At 34.2% G+C, this 23,080-nt stretch overlaps 1 protein-coding gene across 3 annotated transcripts in view; it reads right to left on the bottom strand.

Moving 5' to 3' along the window:
- The window catches only part of CHD1 (chromodomain helicase DNA binding protein 1), a 71,833-nt gene that overhangs the window by 36,496 nt on the left and 12,257 nt on the right, over positions 1-23,080 (bottom strand). For all 3 annotated transcript variants that reach the window (XM_032845849.1, XM_032845864.1, XM_032845856.1), the window contains exons 3-12: positions 8,268-8,469; positions 7,186-7,302; positions 6,870-6,934; positions 4,806-4,955; positions 4,394-4,665; positions 2,847-3,072; positions 2,155-2,255; positions 1,751-1,929; positions 749-876; positions 87-303 (exon numbers count right to left, since the gene is read on the bottom strand). In XM_032845849.1, coding sequence (XP_032701740.1) covers positions 87-303; positions 749-876; positions 1,751-1,929; positions 2,155-2,255; positions 2,847-3,072; positions 4,394-4,665; positions 4,806-4,955; positions 6,870-6,934; positions 7,186-7,302; positions 8,268-8,469 — 1,657 coding nt within the window. The remainder of the gene's footprint in view (positions 1-86; positions 304-748; positions 877-1,750; positions 1,930-2,154; positions 2,256-2,846; positions 3,073-4,393; positions 4,666-4,805; positions 4,956-6,869; positions 6,935-7,185; positions 7,303-8,267; positions 8,470-23,080) is intronic.

Genomic DNA, 23,080 nt, shown 5'->3' with positions numbered 1-23,080 from the left:
ATACTTTGTGGCAAGTTTTACACTAGAAACTAGGACTATAAAGATAAGTATGTCTAGATTTCTAAATTTGTGAAGAAACAACTTACCATATTTCTGCTGTTAATGTCACCTAAATAAACCACAGCATTCATTTGAGAAGCCCATGTCTGAATTTCCCTTTGCCAAGAAGTAAGAGTGGAAAGTGGTACCACTAACAGAAAAGGTCCATATAATTGATGTTCATGAAACAAATAGTTCAGAAATGAGATCGTCTGTATTGTTTTTCCAAGGCCCATTTCATCAGCAAGGATGCAACTATTTCCTCTACAAAATTAAGAACAAAAATTAGGTATACAATAGATTCAAATTTATAAAGAAACCTTTTCACATAACCCATGTACAAATTTAAACAGTTAAAATTAATCGGAAAGGTATACAAATATACCACTTTTATTAGCTATCAATAATAAGTAAAGGCTTCTGCAATAGTATGAGAGAAGGACACAAAGTTTACCATTTTAGTCCAAAGGAAGCTTAAAGAATAACAATAATATGAAGTAGTGCAGCACTTAAACAAGTTAAACTCAAACTCCACTGGATTTTCTTCTTAGTATTATTAAGTATTACTTACATACTAAGGAAATTCAAAAGCCTGCATATAAATACCAAATGGTCTTTATCCTTGATATTGGTGTAAATCTTTTCCAAATCCTGTATTTGTAAAATTCGTATGCCCTCAAATTAAACAGACAATTCAAAATATACTTACTTGCACCAAGAGTGAGCAAGCCAATTTAAACCATTCAGTTGATAATCTCTTAATTCTAAACTCTCATGTCCTCCAATATAGGATGGTTGCTTTTTTATGGCTACAAATCTTGGCCTTTGTTTTAATACCTTTAGTAGAAATAAATGAATAAGAAGAACTATCAAATGAGAGAATTTTTAAAGATCAAAATCTTAGCTTTTACCATAAATTCTCAAATTTTATCTAAAATTTCAGGCTCAGAAATTCCATGACTCAAAATCTCAAGATTCATTCAAATAAGACTGTATTCTCTTACTGTAACAACAATGTACAGTGAAATATTTTGCCCTTTTTGGACAAAAAAATGACAGAAATAAATAAGTTCCTACTGAAATACTTCAGTCTTACACAGTTCACAAGATAGAGCTATCTTAAATTCATTCATTTAACTGCTGGTGCAGCCCTGACCTAGAAATAAACCATACAACTGGCTTAACAGAAATCTCTGATTTCTAAATTACCATTATCAGTTTAATTCAATCTTATAGTAAGAAAACAAATTCTAGTAGTATAGAGACCCTCAAAACTGTGGTTAATAATGTCTCTAAGTATAAAGATCTTGTATTAGGCAAGGTAGTCCTGGGTACTACACTTCTTTTCTTATGGGTATGTCCCTCTTTTCTTTCCCACCTTCAGAGAAAATATTCACTACCTTTTAAAGCAAGGATATATATCTATTTTCTAGGGAATTTCCCTTATTTGGTCTCCCCAAGACACTCCTCAGAACTACTGCCACCAATTTATCACCTTCCCGACCATTTCACTCACCAAGACTAAAAGACAGCACCACATCTAAGACCACAGAGCAATCACCAGAACACTCTTTCCTTTAAGATCTATCAACCAAGCAGTTCCTTCTCTTAGCTTCTCTGAAATCAGGATCTAACTCTCCATTTGGGCTTGTAATATTTATGATGTGTAAATACTATTTTCAATTAGTTAAAAATTCCAAACAATACTCACTTTGCAATCTTTAAAAGGAGTGGTTTTTGATTGATTCCTGCTAAAATACTCATCTATGCATGCTTGAAACTTTTTGGAAATTAGAGCTCCATCCTCCCAGCTGCACTCTGAGTATGGAAGGCCCTGCCATTTACAGTAATAATCGGGATAACCAGCTGCTGACTTCTGATTGGAATGAGCTGTGAGATAAATGAATGAAAATATTTATTTATTTTCACAATGAATCTTATCCAAGGACTAATCTTTGGTAAAAAACTACATAAGCAAAAATCACTCATCTGGTTTACATTACCCTATTACAGTAAGATTAAACTACTGTATTTGATGTGTAAGCAATAAATTTAAATTTTTTTCAGATCAAGCATGGAAAAATAAAAGTTCAGTGAGAATCATTTATTACTAACCAATTATTCGTTCCACAATTTGATACTGTTTGTGTAGATCATCTGTAAGTTCTTGCTGGCAATTATAATATTCCACATCTTCTGGAGAAGCATTTTTCAACCTGAAAGATTATTAATCCACAAATAGACTTCAAAATCTCCCCTAAATAACCATTCCCCCATACTATCTGTAGAACAAAATCTCCCATTTGCCACTTATCATGTGAGTCAGCTGAATAATGAAGAAACTGAAATAGAAATAAAGTGAAGCATCATTAATTTTTAATTTTAAAAATGTATAATTTATAATATATATGAGACAAGATTATCTACATGATTATCATTAACAAGAAGTTCAGACATGGCTATTCCCAAAAGTTTACCTTCAAATACAATTTAAATCTATAAATAGTTATTTTAGGTTATTGCATTTTTTTTTTAAAGATTTTATTTATTTATTTGACAGAGTGAGCACAAGCAGGAGGAGTGGGAGAGGGAAAAGCAGGCTCCCCTCTGAGCAAGGAGCCTGATGCGGGGCTGTATCCCAGGACCCTGGGATTATGTCCTGAGCTGAAGGCAGACACTTAACTGACTGAGCCACTCAGGCATCCTTTGGGTTATTGGACTCTTGACTATGTATTCCTTATTAAAAAAAACCTTAGTAATCATCTTTGAACTGTTAAAAAATTAAGTAAAATATAAAACATATTTACCATCTTTTTGTTTCCTGATCTTTTTTCTTATAGTTATCCAATTTTTTCATTCCTCTAACATTCTGCTGCTTAAGGGTTTCTTCTGTCTCCCAAGTATTGTGAATATGGGACCATCCTTTCCATTTAATCAAATATTGGATCTCGCCTGGTTCCTTGTTTTTTTCAAATCCTGCATTTGGGTCACCATCTGCTTCAACTGCATAGATGGTTGTAGTAGCACCAGTAGCTGAAAAAGAAAACACAATACATTCCATGTAATTCTGTTATAAGATGATTTCCTTCAACCCAAAAATTCAAGAATATGAATAAAAATGTATGTTTTTAAATAAGTAAAGAATCAGTCTAGAGAATGTAAGGATAATTGTATTACACATACATAAATTTTAGAATGGAAAGATTATCTAATTTAATCCCCTCAGTTTTAAAATTAGAAAAAACAACATCAAAAAACAGTGGCACGCCTAAAGTAATACAGCAATTTATAATAACCAATGACTGGCTGCCTGATAACTGGAAATAAAATATGAAAAATCATCTTTAAAAACTCCAAAATCATTATGTTGGAGATATCTGTACCCTCATTATTACCCGCATTATTTACAACAGCCAAGACATGGAAACAACCTAAGTATCCCCTCAACAGATAAAGAAAATGTGGTACACATATATAATGGAATACTATTTAGCCACAAAAAGAAGGAAATTCTGCCATCTGCAACCATGTGGATGAATTTGAGGATATTACACTAAATGAAATAAGTGAGAGTAAGACAAATACCATATGATCTCACTTACATATGGAATCTAAAACAAACAAAAACCTCATAGGAAAAGAGATCATCAGATCTGTAGTTACCTGGGGCAGCCAGCAGATGCGTGTGGGGGTTAATAATGTAGATGCATACAAACTTCCAGTTTTAAGATAAGTAAGTATTGGGGATGTAATGTACAACAATACATTGTAACTGTAATGACCACAGTTAACACTGTTCTACAGTTTATTTGAAACCTACTCTAAGGGTAGGCTTTAAAAGTTATCACAAAGAAAAAAAATTTTCTCTTTCTTCCTCTTATTCTATCTATACGAGATGATGGATAAATATAAACTAAACTATTTGTGGTAACAATTTTGCAATGTATGCAAGTCATGCTGTCAATCTTAAATTTATACATTGTATGTCGTATCTCGATAAAACAAAAAAAAAGCATGTCAAGATAACTAAAAATAACTACAGATTAGAGATAAAAGAAAAAACATTTAAAAATAACCAAACTATTTGTGAAACTGAAAATACCTAAATAACAACCATTATTTAGTTATGACAACAAAAAAACTGAAATACATAGTTTATAAGAATTTTTCTAATTATTTGCAATGAACAAAGTCAGGTTAAGTGGATTATGTGGGAAGAAAATATTCAGGCTAAGCAAAGTATATTTTTCCACCCTCTTCGCTTTCAAAACTGAAATAACTTCAAGAAATACGTTATTTACTTTAGTAAATATTACTGAAATAACCAAACGATAAATGTTTTTTAAGAAAATACCTCCTTTTCTCCCAATCCGACAATCCATAAAACGTTCTATTGTTTCAAATTCTTCTTCCTCAGGTTGAGGAACATCCTCTCCACAGACCTCCAGTAGATCATCAGAATCTGTTTTCATTTCTTCATCTTCTTTATAGCTAACATTGACAGTTGCCTGGCGACGAGAACTTCTTTTATCATTATCATAATCTTCTTCATCATCTTCCTCCTCAGATGAATCAATCTGTCTCTTTTTTTGTCCAAGAATTTTCTTCCCATTTTTTGCCTTAGATCTAGGTAGGGAAGACCAGGGGATAGAGGTGTTTTACAGAAACACTAGCATATAAAACAAGATGCAAGACACTATATACAGAAAGAGTACCTTCTGTAACCAACAATTTTCAGGATCAAATTGAAAACATACTATACTTACCTATTTTGAGGTTTTCTGCTTTTAACTTTGTTTTTTGGCTCATAATCAGATTCTGTTTCATCACAACTGCTTTTATCTCTTTCTTCTTCAGATTCTGAATCTGAACCAGATTGAGATGGAGATCCTGACCCAGACATTTGCCAATCTTCACTGTATACAGAATATATAAAGTATGTTTGTTTATCCTTACATCGTATAGCAAATTTTATCTCTGATAAAAGTACAAAAAAAATCAAACTGAACTATATTTCAGTTACTATCAAAAAAACTGTTGCTTTTACCCACACCAACATATTAACATGTGAGTAGAGTAAAAAAATGCTGGAAAATATTCTTCACAGATCTCCCATAACTGTAGAGTTTTGTTAATCATTTAGTTACACTTAAATGAATGGCAAATAAGGAAATGTTATTCTGATTATCTTTGTGGATGAAAACATAGTATGCTATTTAAAGAATCACAGGGTTTAATTTTGAAAATCTTGTATAATTATATTTGCCCTCTCTAAAAAAAAGATTCTAATCCCTTTCATTTTAATTTTCTGGAGACTGTGATTTTTAAAAATATACACTCTGAAACTGATTTTTAAAGTAGTACATGTTCATTAAGAAGCCCAAAATACAGTATAGAAAAATGTATATATAAAAAAAAATCAGTCCACTTTAACCAACAATGAGCAGCTTACCTTTATTGCTATTTTTAGTCTACTCAGTCTATTTAATTCTAATACACATGTAGAGAAAAATTACTGGCTGCACATGTTAATATTCTACTATAATATAAACTTCAAATGGAAGATACATATTAAATTCTTATATATACACCATATCCTTTTCTCACAGCTACTGCTTCTACTCCATTCCTCTGTATCTCTTGTGTCAATTACAACTTTGTCAGAGTTACATAAGCAAGCGCATATGCTAAAATCTGGTTTATGATAAAAACATGAGAAGCAATTTCTTTTTTATCTTGAGATCTTTTTAGAGCTTGCAAATTAGAAGTAGCAATACTTGGAATACATGAAAGTATCTCCAATTCACTATTTTTTAGAACACAAATTACATTCATTTTTATATTTAACCAAGCCTACCCATCATCCCAAATCACTAGATTTTTAAAAATTATTTGGCTGTACCTCTGCTAAGTTTACAAATTACTAACTCAGTGGAAGAGTTTAGAGAGCTGATGAGACACAGTAGCTGAAAATGTACTTCATAAACTAAAAGACAGATCTGAGGAAATTAGCCAGAATGTAGCACAGAAATAAAGGGATAAAAAAACATGATACAGTAAGATTAATGAAGATGGATGATCCAGCAGATATATAAAACAGATATAATCCAATATGACTGATATATATTAATAACAGTACCAGAGAGATTTACAGGATAAGAAAATGTCCAAAAAACAGGAATCTTCACATTAAAGATATATGAGTGAATAAAGTGGAATAAATAAATAACAAATCCACAGCCAGACACACCAAAGTGAAACTACAGAATATTCAAGACAAATAGAAAAATAAGACCTAAGACAATGGAATAATATTTTTGACAAAATGAAAGAGAAAAAAAAATCAGACCATCTAAGTAACTGAACTTAGAATCTGAAGTACTCTTAAACACCTTCTGAGTCAGGATGTTTAGGAAATTACAGTGAGTTTCTAAATGAGTTCTACAGAGAAAGTAAATTTCACATGCAGATGAACAGTAAGATAGCTATTAACATAAATTAACAGAATTACCCAAATTTCCACCGGTCCCTACACTTCTACATAGTTTTCCCAAGTTATTAAAATTTTCTGATTTTATGACCAAGTAGAACTCTGGAATTTAAAAATACAAAGGAGAGAGGGGTTACAGAAGATAAACAAGTGGCACAAAAACCTCAAGTCCTCAGAGAAAAATGGATATTAAAAATTAATAGTTTAAATTAATCTAATAAGATGCCATGAAGCAAGAATTTACATAAGTCTACTTTTGACAATTTTTCATAAAGATAAGAAACACAACATCAAAAGGTCTTCCTGATACGACAATGACTGGCTGAACAAAATGACATACTCTTTATGTTTTTTCCTTTTGACCTCATTCGATGAGTCATCAGAATCTTCACTGCTGGAGGAATCCTATAAAGAAAAAACAAAGCTAATGTTATTAATGATTAGAATTTTTTTTTTTTTTTTAAAGATTTTATTTATTTATTTGATAGACAGAGATCAGAAGTAGGCAGAGAGGCAGGCAGAGAGAGAGAGAGGAAGGGAAGCAGGCTCGCTGCTGAGCAGAGAGCCCGACGCGGAGCTCGATCCCAGGGCCCTGGGATCATGCCCTGAGCCACCCAGGCATCCCTAAAATAATAGCTTTCATGATGAAAACTCACCTCCTCTGATCCACTATTAGATGAAGCCTGATGCTGCTGCTGCTGCTGCTGCTGCTGCTGCTTCTTGAGCATTGCAGATCTCTGAACGGCCAGAATACTAGGGCTAGATTTCCAAAACTGTAACAGAAATATAAGCAGTGAAGGATGAAATTTTGAAAAAAACAAAAAAAGGTTAATTTACTGAACAGTAGCACCAGCATTATCACTGCCTCCAAATAATAAGTTAAGACTCTTTTCTGTACTCACATTATGTGTAATACAATATTATGGCAATTAAAATAAAATTCTGAGCTTTAGTTGCATATAAAAAATTTATGGTGTGCTGAGTTCATAAACAAACAATATTAATCAATATATTCTTTGGCGCTCCATATTATTTTCAAAAAACAAAGTGACAATCTATGACACTTTTGCTACTGGAAAAGTGGCTGCCGGGTTTTTTAATTAATGTGAGGTGAAGATGAAGAGCTTGAGTCAGAATGCAAATCAACTATGTCACTAAGTATATAGTTTCAGTTCAACTGACTTTTATTTTCGTTTATTTATTAGACAGTAAGATTTTCTCCATGGCAGAAGATATGTGTTGATGTACATTCTGGCCCAAAAATCTTATCATGACTGGTACTCTAAGTAACACTACTGTATTCTATTATGAGGAGTAGATAGGTTTTAGTAAATCTTATATTAGCCTTTTTCAAACAGAATGACCCTTAGCCTACTCTACCAAGTTATCTTCAAGGAAGCAAGTTCTCTTAGATTCCCCTATCAGCAATAAAGTATCTCCTTTGAAGATCTTGAAAATACAGATCAGACACTCTAAGATTAACAGAAAGATCTCACAAAACCTTTAATTTTTATCCATGAGACAATGAATATTTATGAAACTCCGTTTCTGCCTTAGAAAGTGTTTATTTTGTACTTGCTTGACCACTTCTCTTCCAGCCAATCAAGTCCACAGATACTTTACGTTTGAGAAAGTAAATTTTAATGTTTAAAATTAATGTTTTCTAAAAGCTAGACTAGAATGTTATAAATTTTCCCAAAGTAGTACAAGAAATCAATCTTTCAGGATACTTTATTACCTCAGCTCCATCAACTTTCGGTGGTTTTGCTTGGACTTTGTTTTCTCGGGAAGTGTCTGATTCAGACTCTGACTGACTGCCCGATTCAGATCCGGACTCAGAGTCACTGCTACCTGACTGGCTACTGCTTCCATCACTACTGCTTCCAGAACTTGAACCCGATGCTGAGCCCGAAGCTGACCCAGAATCATCATCCGACTGGCTACAATTTGAAAATAAGCAGATTTCAAACAAAATTTATTAGGAATTTAATTTTCCTTGAAAGTCAGCAGAAAGCCTCAAATCTTTAAGCCTCAGTTATTTCATATTTCAACATTCTATAGACAGATAGAAAAAAGAATATTAATCTATAATAAATGACTTACTTTGTAGATTTAGTACAGTTTTGACAAAAACATAAGCCATCAGATCACAATCTTCCTCCAAGATAATAAGTAAAATCTATCAAACACAGAATCCTAAGCTAGAAACTTGGGAAAACAAGCAATTGAAGCCATATAGTCCCTATCCTTAAAAGGCAATTTAACCATAGGAACTCTAACGAAGAAATTGTGTGAAGAAAACAATTAATGTACTGAAAATTTTCACAGTCGTAGGTAGAAAAAAAACTAGTTTCTACTTGTTTTTAAATTATACCTGTACTCTACCATTCTGGGGGAAAATAATTTATTAAAATTAAGCTATGAAAAAGGGTGTCTGGGTGGCTCAGTCGGTTAAGCATCTGCCTTTAGCTTGGGTCATGATCCTGAGGTCCTAGGGATCAAGTCAACACATCGGGCTCCCTGCTCAGAGGAGAATCTGCTTCTCCCTCTCCCTCTGCTCCTCCCCCAACTCACGCTAACGCTCTCTCTCTCTCTAATAAATAAAATCTTTCAAAAAATTTTTAAAAATGAAATTAAGCTATGATAGAATATAATTTACTAAAAGAAAAAATCAGTAATTGCTTCTCTGAGAATATCACTGAATCTCTCATGGTTCCACAGTAATAAATCTGAAATAGTCAATTCTCACAATCTTTCCTAACCGCTGTATATCACATGTGAAAGCAATTAACAGTTCATTGAGAAACCACTTTTTTTCCCATTACTAATTTTCAGTCCAAAGTAGTCTAGAAATGGTCAGGACTATACAGGTGACTGTGTAAATTACTATTATTCCCAAGGCCATTTGTTCACATAGTGTTTACATCTGAACTGTTGAAAACTAGGGCATTAAATTCTTTATATACACGTTTGATTCACCTTTTAATGTACTTTTACTTAGCTTTTTTTTTTTTTTTTTAAAGATTGTATTTATTTATTTGACAGAGAGAGACACAGCAAGAGAGAAAACCCAAGTAGAGGGAGTGGGAGAAGGAGAGGCAGGCTTCCCACTGAGCAGGGAGCCCGATGCCGGGGCTCGATTGCAGGACCCTGGAATCACGACCTGTGCTGAAAGCAGACGCTTAACGACTGAGCCACTCAGGCGCCCCTAATTTCACCTAGCGTTATGACAAACAACAGATAATGTAGTTTATGTATACACAGCTCAACTCAAGCTTCATCATCCTCTGCTGTAATTTTCAGAAATACCACCAGATGGAGGTATTATTCTAAAGAAATAGATGGCAATATTAAAAGTAATTCCTTTATAAAAATTTCTCCTTTTCTAGAGCAAGGAGTTTAGTTTTCACATGGAAACACAGACATAAAAGTTTGAAAGAAGACTTCTGATTCCAAAAGTTAGATATAAATTAAATGCTTAAAATGCAAACATTTGCATATCTGAAAGTCTAAAAATTTAGTAGAATAAAATTTTCACAGAAACAGAAAAAATTTGCCTTTTAAAGTCTATGATATCAAGACCACTTTTTTTAAAAAAGATTTATTCATTTATTTTAAAGAGAGAGAGAAAGAGAGCATGGATGCAAGTAAGAAGAGGAGCAGAGGAAAAGGGAAAGAGAATCTTTAAGCGGACTCCCCACTGAGTGCAGAGCCCAACAGGGGGCTCAATCTCTTGTTCCTGAGATCATGACCTGAGCCAAAATCAAAAGTCAGAAGCATAACCAAATGAGCCACGCAGGCACCCCACAATCACTTTTGCCAAAATTTTTAACCATTGGTCATGGTCCAGAGATCCAAAATCAGCACAGTGCCTTGTTGACAAACCAATCCCACTTACCATATTTTACTTGTGTCCCTTCTGAGAAATTTCAGCACGAATATTAAGATACTTTTCCTGACATATAATTTTATTTTTCCTTCAACCCACTTTCATTTACTCAATAAACTTTACAGAGACAATATCATGTATTAGGCACTGGCAAGACCTAGAGCACACAAAATCCTTACCATTAAAAAACCTCTAACTTCAAAAACAAAACAAAATACCTCTAACTTCATATGGAGAGACAGTCATGTTAACCAATAAGTGTCGTTCTATGCTATTTTAAGGTAAGTGATCTAGGTGTATAGGGAGCACTACATATACAACCAAGTCTAACAGATTAATTAGGAAACACTGAGAAAAAAAGTGTGATTGATAGAAAAGGAGAATTGCTTATAAGCTTCTTGAAGACACCATTTTATTTTTTTCCAGAGTACTTAACCACAGAACTTTACACAGATAAAGGTGCCCAATAGATACTCAAAAAATAGACAGGAATGACTGAATTTGGGGGGCTATCATGGGCTATATTCTTGATTGTGTATTGATTAGTCATTCCAGATGAGTGGCTAGTCAACATTCTTTGTTAATAAATCAAAATTCTAGGGGTGCCTGGGTGGCTCAGTAGGTTAAAGCCTCTGCCTTCGTCTCAGGTCATGATCTCAGGGTCCTGGGATCGAGCCCCGCATCAGGCTCTCTGCTCAGCAGGGAGCTGGCTTCCCTTCCCTTCTCTCTGCCTGCTTCTCTGCCTACTAGTGATCTCTGTCAAATAAATAAATAAATAAAATCTTTAAAAAATAAACATAAATCAAAATTCTAAGTGAAAGGAGGAATCTTTCCCTTCATATTCTTTAGGTTATAGTAGTTCTGGCTGGAGAGAAAAGCAAACAGCCTGAATCCAGGTTACTCTAATGGCACAAACCTATTATAGAATGTATTTTACCTTACGTATTAGAAATATAAAGTACTTCCTTTATCTAGTTGTTCTTAGTAGGATTAAGAGTATACAAAGATTAAGAAATATTTTATACTGCCACAGAACAATCTCCAGAATATAGTTAAGTAAAACACAAACAAAAAAAACAAGATATAAAACAATGTTTATAGTATGCTTCCTTTGTATGAGGGAAAAATACACATTATTTGCTCATATTTTTAAAATAGCAATAATGGCAGTATATGCCAACAATTAAAGTTAAAAATGGTTATCTACAGGGGTGCCTGGGTGGCTCAGTCGGCTGAGCAACTGCCTTCGGCTCAGATCATGATCCTGGGGTCCTGGGTTTGAGCCCGGCATCAGGCTCCCTGCTTGGTGGGAAGCCTGCTTCTCTCTCTCCTTCTGCTGCTCCCCGTTTGTGCTCTCCCTCAACCAAAAAATAAAATCTTACAAAAAAAAAAAAAAGGTTATCTACAGAGGGAGGGACAGAGGAAGAATAGCAGGACAAGGTTTGAAATGGGAGTCCTCAGTTTGAAAACATGTAAATGTTTTACATAACTTTTTAAAAAAGAAAATCCTAAAAATTTTAGGAAAAACAGACACAGGTTCAGGAAAAAAAAATCTATATTCGGACAAAAAATTTTGAGCTAAAATTGTTGAAAAACTCCTCCCTATTAAAGTAATTGTTTCAGCCCACTCCTGTAAATGCTCTTTCCAGAATAAAAATCTGGGCGTGGCCAGTGTTTCTATAACAAAATGCAAACACCTATGAGGGCTTTCAGGAATTTGTCTTTACCAACCTATTTCCAGCCAGTTTCCCACTTAAATCCTTAGTTCTAGCAATGGCAAACTACTTGTAATTCTGAGAGCCAGTTTCTCTTTCCACTTCCTGCTTTTGCTCAAGTACTTCTTTTTTTTTCCCTCATTATAGAATTCCTACTTGAGCCTCATCTCAGAGGATTTCTCCAACATTTTTCCTGACTCCATTATTCTCAATTCAACCTTAAATTAGGTATCCTTCCTCAACACTTCCAAAACGTTATGTAGATACCACAATCTTGGCTGTGCGTCCATTTTGTAATGAATGCTGTAGTACTGTTTTCTTTGGTATTTTTGGTATCCTATCTTTCATATTCTACTATATGTTTCAAAAGTGTTGGGATTTTTACTTGTCCTTTGTATACTGAACACCAAATGAAGAGCCCAGTATCTTTGATGGGTGGTTGGATGTACATATAAACAAACAGATCAAAGATAATATATGGGTTCAAATGCTTGTATAATTCACAAATATAATTGGTCTACAAGAAATATTTCTGAGGAGCGCCTGGGTGGCTCAGTGGGTTAAGCCTCTGCCTTCAGCTCAGGTAATGATACCAGGGTCCTGGGATGAGCCCCACATCGGGCTCTCTGCTCAACAGGGAGCCTGCTTCCTCCTCTCTCTCTGCCTGCCTCTCTGCCTACTTGTGATCTCTCTCCCTCTGTCAAATAAATTAATAAAATCTTTAAAAAAAAAAAAAAGAAAAGAAATATTGCTGAGCTCCAACTAATGTTTTATTTATTTAGGTAACAACCAATATCAATAATCTATACAACATAAGTCACATAAGAGTTTACTTAAGCGTTATCCTTATTATATTAAATCCAGCTACCACATTACAATTAAGTGGTGGATTAAAAGAAACACTGTATTCCTCACCTTTCTCCATTTACAAAACAAAACCCACCATAAATTTATGGGCACTCTGATAAAATTGTTTTCTGAGGGTAAATTAAATAGGAATACAACATTTAAATAATAAAACAGCAATTCAAATTAAAGTCTCTTTGCAGGCTTGTTTTTCTATTCAAATACAAACAAGAGAGCAATGTAATGAACTACCATATATCTAAAAACAAGCTTCACAATTATCAATATACCAATCTTGTTTCAAATAATCCAGCTTCCCAAGCACATACAATCTCAGGCATTTAAAAATTTTATCCATAAATATTTAGGTAATACAAATAAAAAGTTTAACACTATTTTTAAATATCCACAATACCAGTACCATATCTTTAAAATACCATTTACTTCTGAATTTCAATATGAAATTAAACATTAAATAATATTAAATATCTAGTTCAGTTTACCTCTTTAGTCACAATTTTGTTTCTTCAACTGACTGAATAGGAATCCAAGTGAGATTCACAAATTATACTTGAATCATATTTTTTTAAGTCTCTTTCATTTAAGTTTTTATTTAAATTCCAGTTACTTATTTTACAGTGTAATATTAGTTTCAGGTATACAGTACAGTGATTCAATACTTCCAAACGTCACCAGGTACTCACCACAAGTGCACTCCTAAACCCCATCACCTAGTTAACTAATCCCACCCCCCCCCAACCACCCCACTTCTGGAAACCATCAGTTTGTTCTCTGGTTAAAAATCTGTTTCTTGGTTTGCCTTTTTTCCTTTGCTCATTCATTTTCTTAAATTCCACATATCAGTGAAATCATATGGTATTTCTTTTTCTCTGACTCTTTAAGTTTCCTTCATTAATCTGACAGTTCCCTCTTCCTCTTTGTTTTCTCTTGCAATTTATTTTGTGGAAGAAATTAGGTAGTTTTTCTTGCTTTTTCAGATTTTGCTAACTTCAACCCTGTGGTATTAACATATTTTTCTGGCCCTTATAGTTCTTGTAAACTCTTAGATCAAGAGACTCAGATTCAAATTCAGCTTTCCTTAGCAAGAATAATTTTTGAGTTGTTATGGACTTCTATCAAAAGATACTTAAGTTTGGTTGTCCTTTTTGAGTGAGGTTAAGTTTCAGCTGTGGCATTTTCAGCCTTATCTATTCATTACACAGTTTCCTATAAGCTCTGTATCTAACGTTTTTAGCAGCCATTGGTCATGATTGCTTTATCAAACCAATTTATTTAGAGGCAGTAAAATGGTGATCTATCTTTATTTACCCATTATATAATTTCATTAATAGGTGGAATACTTCTATAATGAGAAACTTCCGTAATTGTTAATCTTAAGGTACAGTTCATACATGAAAGCCACTTTCATTTCTCTTCCTTGTCAGTTTTGAAAGTTAAATTGCTAGCATCCTTTCCAAGTCAATAATTTATCTGTCTCATTAACTCATGGATTTGAACTATCTGATGAATTTTAATCCACTGTATCATTGTTGATGTCCAAATTGCCCCATCTTTAGCCAACAGGAAACCCTTTATTAGTTCTGAAGTCCTTTTGACAAGAACTCAAGTACTCTTTGATAGCTTCCTCACTTTCTGGTGTGACAAGAAGAACCAGGCTCATCTTGCATATTTCAGAATCTAATTCAGGTATTTCATCAAAAGCCCTGTTTCTGTTTAGCTTAGAACTTACATTTCAATCTGAGTACTAAGTGAGCCTATAACTAGGGATTGGTCACTGCTTTTAATTTTGTTTTCAGGGGCTCCTGGGTGGCTCAGTCAGCAAAGCATCTGCCCTCAGCTCAGATCTTGATCCCAGGGTCCTGGGATGCAGACTCCCAAAGGGCTCCTACCTCAGCAGGGAGCCTGCATCTCCCTCTGCCTGCTGCTCCCCCTACTGTGCACTCTTTCTCTAACAAACAAAATCTTTAAAAAGTTTTGTTTTTAATGGAATGACCTAGAATAAATACTTTAAGAGACAATGCATTAAGAATTTATACTAGCATTTCCAATTTTAATTTGCAGGGTTTTTATTTCTTTAGTTTTATATTTATAATATCACTTGGGTTGAGTTTTTTGGTTCCAAATAACATTAACAAAATTACTGTCTATCTTAGATTATATATAATAGTTCCAAAATAATACCGATATTTTTTTTAAGGATTTTATTTATTTATTTGACAGACAGAGCTCACAAGTAGGCAAAGAGGCAGGCAGAGAAAGAGAGAGAGGAGGAAGCAGGCTCCCTGCTGAGCAGAGAGCCCGACATGGGGCTCGATCCCAGGACCCGGGGATCGTGACCTGAGCCGAAGGCAGAGGCTTTAACCTACTGAGCCACCCAGGCACCCCAATAATACTGATATTATTAACAACATGATTACTAAATACCAAGATTTCTTTACAATTCTTTTTGTCCTTCAGGAATACACACTCCTAGAATCAAATTATTGTTTTAAAGTCACCTGAAATAGTTTATTTCTATATAGCCACCAATTTGGCTTACCTACAATCATTTGCTTTTTTTTTTTTTTTTCATTTTAGAGACTACTTTTTTATTCATCTCGATTTAATCTTGCTTTATTATTTACTTGGGTCCAACTTGGGTTTACAGTAGTTAAAATCTACCATCCATCCTTGTCTCCTCTATACTATGTCCTCTTCTCTCCCCTATGGTTCTTTTTTAAAATTTTAAATTTATTTTCCCTTTTTTCAATGTAAGCAAATTATGCTTAAGAAATGTATGTTTCTATCTCCTCCTTCATAAGTAATCATTAACATATTAACACTATTAAATAAATGATATATCATATACATATATATTGTATTCTAGAGATCATTCCACAGCAGTAGATATGTTCCCCCTTCCTTCATACAACTGCACATACTCCCTTTTGTAGAATCATCACCAATCCAACTTGACCCTCAATGATGAACATGCTTTGTTTCCATTCCTGTGATATCACATTGATACAAAAAGATGGCTCTTTGCATATATCTTTTTGCATTTATGACAGTATATCTTCTGATTTGCTATTTATTAACCAATATAAAAACATCCACTTTGAAGTGTTAAATTTGTAATCACATAGCACCCAGATCCTGATAGCTAAGTACTATTATACACTTATATGAACTGAGAGACCTTTCAGAAATGGCAGATTCTAGGGGTGCCCAGGTGGCTCAGTCAGTTAGGTGTCTGCCTTTGGCTCAGGGAATGATCCCAGAGTCCTAGGATGGCGCTCCACACCAGGTTCCATGCTTAGTAGGGAGCATGCTTCTCCCTCTCCCTCTGCTCCTCCCCAATGTTCATGCTCTCTTACTCCCTCTGAAATAAAATCTTAAAAAAAAAAAAAAAATAGCAGATTCTTGGGACAGGAAAATAGAAGATGAATCTAAACTATCTTCCTACGCCAAAAAGCAAAATACTTGGAAAGGAAGGAAAAGAAAAAAATGGGGACATGTTAAAAGAATAGGAAAAAAACAAGACAGGACACAGGAACCACCCTGAAGAAGCTTTCATTGGCCAAATTGACCTGAGTATCAAAAGAGATCATTAAAAAGTTATTCCTCGGTAAAACAGGAATCCTTGAGTCCATTCTGATGATAAGTAGGTAGGTAGGTAGTTAGACAGGAAGAAAGACAGGGGAGGGTTCTGATAGGGCTCTGAATGCCAACTGATTAATGTGACCAGGAGAGCAGTGTTAGAAAATTACCATTTTGCAATTATTACAGAAAATAGGTTTAGGCAAGAATCGTCAATACAAGCTAAATCTAAGGAAAGAGTCTGATGAGTAGATATTTGTAGTCTCAAGTTAATTTCTCAGAAACTGCTTTTTAGTATAACAGATAAATTTGAAACTAGTTGAAAAACCAGGTACCACCTTGTCCTGATGATCAAAACTAACATCATCAATAGGGACAGGCAGAAAACATGAGCCTCTAGATATACTTTTGAGAGAGATGTATCATCACTTACACAGTACTCCAGCCAGGGATGCATATGGTAGGAGATGCATAACTTAGATCTAATCATAAGTGAACATAAGACAAGCACAAATTGAGAAATACATTCTGTAAAATAACTAGCCTATCATCTTCAAAATGCTAATGTCATGAAAAACAAAGAAAAGTGTTACAGATTAAAGAGACGTGACAGCCAAATGCAATATGTGATCTTAGACTGGACCTGTACTGAAAAATGATAAGGATGATTGACCATAATGGAATAATGACTAAAGATTAAAGTATTATATCAATGTAAACTTTTCTTAATTTAATAACTATACATAATTTCTGTAAAGGGGTACCTTTGTTCTTAGAAAATATATACTGAAGTATCAATGCCTAAAGGGGCATGATTTTTGCAACACTGCTCTTAAAAAATTCAGGAAAAATAAATATGTATTATATATGTATCAAGTATTCAGATATGTATGTATAAAGGCAAAAAATTAAAAAGTAATGAATCTGGGCAAAAGATATACAAAGAATTTCTTGGTACTATTTTTGCAACTCTTCTGCAGTCTTCACTAGTACTCCTTCTCTATTCATCCTTCACTTCTCCAATCAAGTTTTTCTAGATCTCCACTGATTACATAAGATACCTAGGCAGGATGTCTGGCACTTAGTACAATGCTTAATATAAGCCAGTTCTATCATAGGAGTGTTACTACTTAAATCTATCTCTACTCTCTAGAACTCTATTTGACTCGATAAACAGTTAATATTACTACCTCTCTGCTTTTTTTTCAAAAACATCATAAGCCTAAATCTCTTATAATTTTCTTGTTCTTTCCTCCTGGTTTCTCTAATTCTTTTTGGGTTTTTTTCTTTCTTAAGTTATCTAATTTAAAATTGTTATGGGGAAAATAATTTTGAAGAATCGGAATATCTAGAACACCAAACTAGGTCCATTGTCCACATGCTCACAATTGTCTATAACCAAGTAGCATTGGTTCCTTACAATGATGCCTATAATCACCAAATCTCTATATGATCTTCACTAGTCACCTCCCCCAAATAAGTATCTTATACCCAGACACCTTCATTCATTTACATTATCTGCCTGGCCCTTATGGCCCTTTCTCTCATTTTACTCTAGACAAAATTTAATAGCACTTCATAGATTTCAAAATATCTTCATAACTATATTCTAATTTATCTTTACAACAACAAGAAAAAGTGTCCTTAAAGGTAACATAGAAGTTTTTCTAGATTCTTTCCAGAGGAGGCAAGCCTTCCAGGGTCCCAACTTTAAAGAGACTTAATTCCCTAATCAAATACTTAATTTCAACTCTAACCTCAGCCTCCTATTCAGAGACCATGTATATTTCCATCTTTTTTACATCTTCCCTGTACTGCCATGTTTGCTCAGAGCTTACTGCTCCTTACTGCTGAGTTCAAGGTCCCTTTTGTTCCTGGCACATGAAGGTTTTCTCTGAAGTTCAGCAGTGCACTTACTTTTCACCCATTTTCCCAATTTTATTTAGGATTTTCATGTGCTTGTGGGTAGGATATACTTTACTTTAGGAGAGTCTATGTTAGCTCAGCCTCGCATACGACAGAATAGCAACACCACCTCCTTGTTCCGCACTTTACTCTCCACTCAAATCAATCCTTTAAAGAAAATACCAAGGCCTATAATGGGTAGATGAGAAGAACATATTCTCAAGTGAATAAACAAAGATTCTTCTATATTATAAGAAAAAAAAATGTTCAAGTATTTTTTTGCTGTTTTTATCACAGAAATTGGAAACTATGTCTGCAATGGCACATAAAGGAATAAAGAATAAAATGTGAATGATCTTCTAAGAAAATGGTAACAATGAGCAGCTGCTTTCCTTACCATCAGATAAAAGAAGAAACTGGCCCTGATAAACTAACAGGAATAGACTGAAAAAGCCAAGAAAGTGGTATAGGACTGGGGGTGGAGGGGGAGAAGAAATAAAGAAAGAGTTATTGGATGGGTGTAGAAATACCAAGGAGCAATAAAAAGAACCTCTCAAAACAATAGCAGGGAAGGGAAAAAAAAAAAAAGGCTGTGTATTCAAACATATATGTCAAACTGCCTGTATCAAAGGCTTACATCAATGATTTCTCATTTTAATTCCATTAAATAATGTATTCTTTTATTTTCTTCTTTTGTCCCTAGGACATCAAGATTTTCCTCCTCGGATATGCCATTTCCCCACTTTATCATTTTCAAAATTTTTTAAAATGGTCATAGTATTTAGATGGAGTAGACTCTGAGGAGGTAGGGCAGGAAAGCTGTAGAATACACTGAAAAAAGGTAAACTGATTTCCCACAGAAATATTAATAGAAAGTTGTATGCCTGACAAACACAGTAATACATAAACAAAGAAATGTATTAACTATTTTAAGGAATAAACATATTGCACTAAATTCTTACTTCATGCCTTATTCCCTCCCCTGATTACTGTTTAAGAGTCAAAACCATTCAAAAGGACTTCTTTGGGGGAATTTTGGTAGAATTTTTGAAAGACACTTACGGGGAAAATTCAGACCTAACCTGATGAGTGCTCTGAAGTTCAACTTTTTTTTTCCTAGCTTTCTAGCTCCTTCTTCTTATTGTTATTATATTTATATATGTACACCCATTAGACAAGCCTCAAGTTTCTGTCACATGGGAATAATAAACATACTTAAGGATTACTGTAAAGATTAAAAGAGATGTAAAGCATACAGTCTGACATATTATAGGAACTCAACACTGACAACTATTAGGAAAAAAAAAAGTTCTTTTTCCCGAGTTCAAGATCAATTATTACTCCAAGGACTACTTTAGCTGTTCTTCGGAATGCCATAACTGTCAATGTAGATATATAAAATGCCTGTGAGTTAAACCTACAGATATACTAAAATTTTCAATACAAATTGCTTAATAAAAAAAGGAAACAGATCATAATTACTACTTGGTGCTCTGTGCCAGATCCTGGGTTCTAATTTAATCCTTTCACTTTCGTATAATAAACAACTGAGGCTCAGAGAAGAGTAAATGACAAAGCCAAATACCAATACTATGATAACAAAAGTGTACAAATGATGAATACATATAAAGAAAGAAAATTAAGAAAAATGAAAGCCACTGATTTCTTAGTATGACAGGAGTGATTTATTTTGAAATAACATTTCTTTCTATTTGTGCCATATGTTTATATTGTCTACTTGCTCCACCTCACTCACCCAGTATCCATTTTGTCTAACCTTTAGTAGTACGTAACTGTCCTGAAATTTTCACTGCTATATGCCCAGCTTTCAGCTAGATGTGGCCATGTAAACAGGTTCCATCCAACCAAAGGGATACGGCTAGAAGTGATATAGGATTTTTACATCACAGCCTTAACAAAGTGACTTGTCTTAAATCCTACCACTCCCTCCCCATTTTCTTCCTGCTGGCTGAAAATGACAGTCACAGAGGAAGAGAAGCCATGTATTAAGATTAGGAATAGCAAAGCTGACCCACGAGCCACAGTACCTTAAAAACCTCAAGGGGTAAAGCTCACTGAGAATGAAAAGTAACTATTTTGAGCCTCTGTGTTTTGAGGATCAGTTCTTACTGAAAGAGAATAGTGTAAATTTCTGGCATAGAGAACACCTTAACTGGTTCTCTGATATATTATAATAATGTTAATGTCATAAACATTTTTTGAAAGAATAAGTTCTGTACATAGATAATGTAAATTCATTGGCTCATCTCTTCGACAAACAAATACTGAGCAAGAATTTCTAGTAGAGACAAAATACCATGGGAAAAAAGTGAAACTTTTGAGAATTAAAGATATAAATATGGACTGATTGCTCATTAAAGAACTAGAGATGAGGGAAATGGAATCAGGGGCAAGGCTTTATGGAGGGAGTGATTTAGAGCTCAGTATAGGTAGTATTCCCCCTACTTTTCACTCCAGAGAATGATTCCTCTCTGAAGCAAGAGATAAAACTTTCAGCTCTAACATTACTCAAAATTATCATATTCTTTATGTAACCTTCTCCAGTTTCTCCAGGTACATCACTGTTCCAACCCACATATTCACAATATTTTGCTCATATGTTTTTAGTAACGCCTTCACAATATTATAATTATTTGTATACATGTATCTCTTTTTTTAAAAAAAGATTTTAATTATTTATTTGACAGAGGAAAAAAAGAGCACAAGGAGCAGGGAGCCAGCTGAGCAGGGCCTAATCCCGAGACGCAGGGATCATGACCTAAGCTGCAGGCAGACGCTTAACCAAGTGAGCCATCCAGGTGCCTCATGTATCTTTCTTCTAACTATATCCTGGAATTCATTAAGTCAGGGACTTCATTTTAGTTGTTTTTATAGACCATTATTCACTTCAACAGGACTAGAGGAAAAAAATACAGAAATTTTTATGTACTGAGGAAATACTTAAAACTAAAAAAAAAAAAAAAAAAAAAAAAAAAAAGTATTAGTGGCCAAAGGCAATGGCTTTCAAACTTCTTGGACTATTTCTTATATATACATTTCATATCATGATGCAGTATACACATGCACGTGCATGCACACACACACAGGCATAAAAGTTTGATGAACTAGTACTCTAAAAAAGGTACACTGTATTTTCTATTCTAATTTACACTATTCTCTTTCAGTAAGAATGGATCCTAATCCTTTAACGTACTACGACCTACTATTTAAAATGTATTACCCTAGAGTAGTCATTTAAAAAATGAGGAGAGTTCAGCTGGATGGTAACAGAGACCATACCACCTTTATTTTAAAATGTGTATCCACCTCATTTATAAGCCATCAAATAAATACCAAAGGTTTGAGAAAACCTGGAATATATCTACCCATCTGTATGGTTCTGAAAACCAACTAATGCCGCTGCTATGGCTAAGGAACCCAACGGTTCCTTTTAGCATTCTACATTACCAATCCAAGTCAAAATGCTATTATAAACTCTACAGTATGCTTCTACCACCTTAAAGCCTCCAACTGAATAAATGAGAATAAAACTGCTAGAATTAGATGCTAGAAAGGGTCACAATTAGCATGACTAATTTAAAAAATGACTGGGTTTAGTCATGTTGAATATGAGTTAGACAGTAAACTCAAAATTTCTCTTCTAAACATTCAGAGAATCAGATGAGAAATAAAGGCTACTATATATACATTTGCAAGTCGCTAAATGTTAGTTTCATAAAATACATACAAAATTTGTTATAATATTAATAACAATACAAATCTCTAATTCTGTAATTTTTTTTTTTTAAATGGGAAGGAGAGAGAAGGAGAGAGAGAGAGAAATGGGGGGAGGGGTAGAGGGAGAGAGAGAATCCTAAGCAGGCTCCGGGCCCAGAGAGGAGCCCGACACTGGGCTTGATGTCACAAACCCTGAGATCATGACCTGAGACAAAATCAAGAGTCAGACGTTTAAAAAGTCTGAGCTACCCAGGTGCTCCTCAATTCTAATATTTGTAATTATAACAAGGAGATGAACCTTAACTGTAACATTTGTTTTCCCCATTACTATTACCTATCATGCAGAACATACGTAGAAATCGTAGAAATTGTATTTCAAGGACACCTGAGTAGCTCAGTCAGTTAAGCGTCTGCCTTCAGCCCAGGTCATGATCACAGGATCCTGGGATGGAGTCCCACATCAGGCTCCTTGCTCAGCAGGGAGCCTGTTTCTCCCTCTGTCTGCTGCACCTGCCGCTCCCCAGCTTGTGCTCACTTGCTCTCTGATAAATAAATAAAAACCTTAAAAAAAAATTGTATTTCAAAATAATCCAAAATAATTGAGCAGGTGGGAGGATTTTGAGATTAAACTAGATTGGCCATGAGATAAAATGTGAAGCTATATGATGTACACATGAGGGTTCATTTTACTACTGTCACTATTTACGCATATGCTTAAAATTACCATCCACAACCTTTAAGTCAACACTAATAACAAAATTAATGTCTATATTTAAAAGTTCATTTTTAAAGAGATTATCCATTTGAGTAATTTGTTTTTAAAAAAGATTTTTGGAATTATGTATATGCTTTTTATTA

The sequence above is a fragment of the Lontra canadensis genome, unplaced genomic scaffold, assembly GCF_010015895.1.
Source record: "Lontra canadensis isolate GAN:19392208 unplaced genomic scaffold, GSC_riverotter_1.0 scaffold4, whole genome shotgun sequence".
Classification (NCBI taxonomy): domain Eukaryota; kingdom Metazoa; phylum Chordata; class Mammalia; order Carnivora; family Mustelidae; genus Lontra; species Lontra canadensis.
This window is presented reverse-complemented; position numbering and strand designations above follow the sequence as displayed.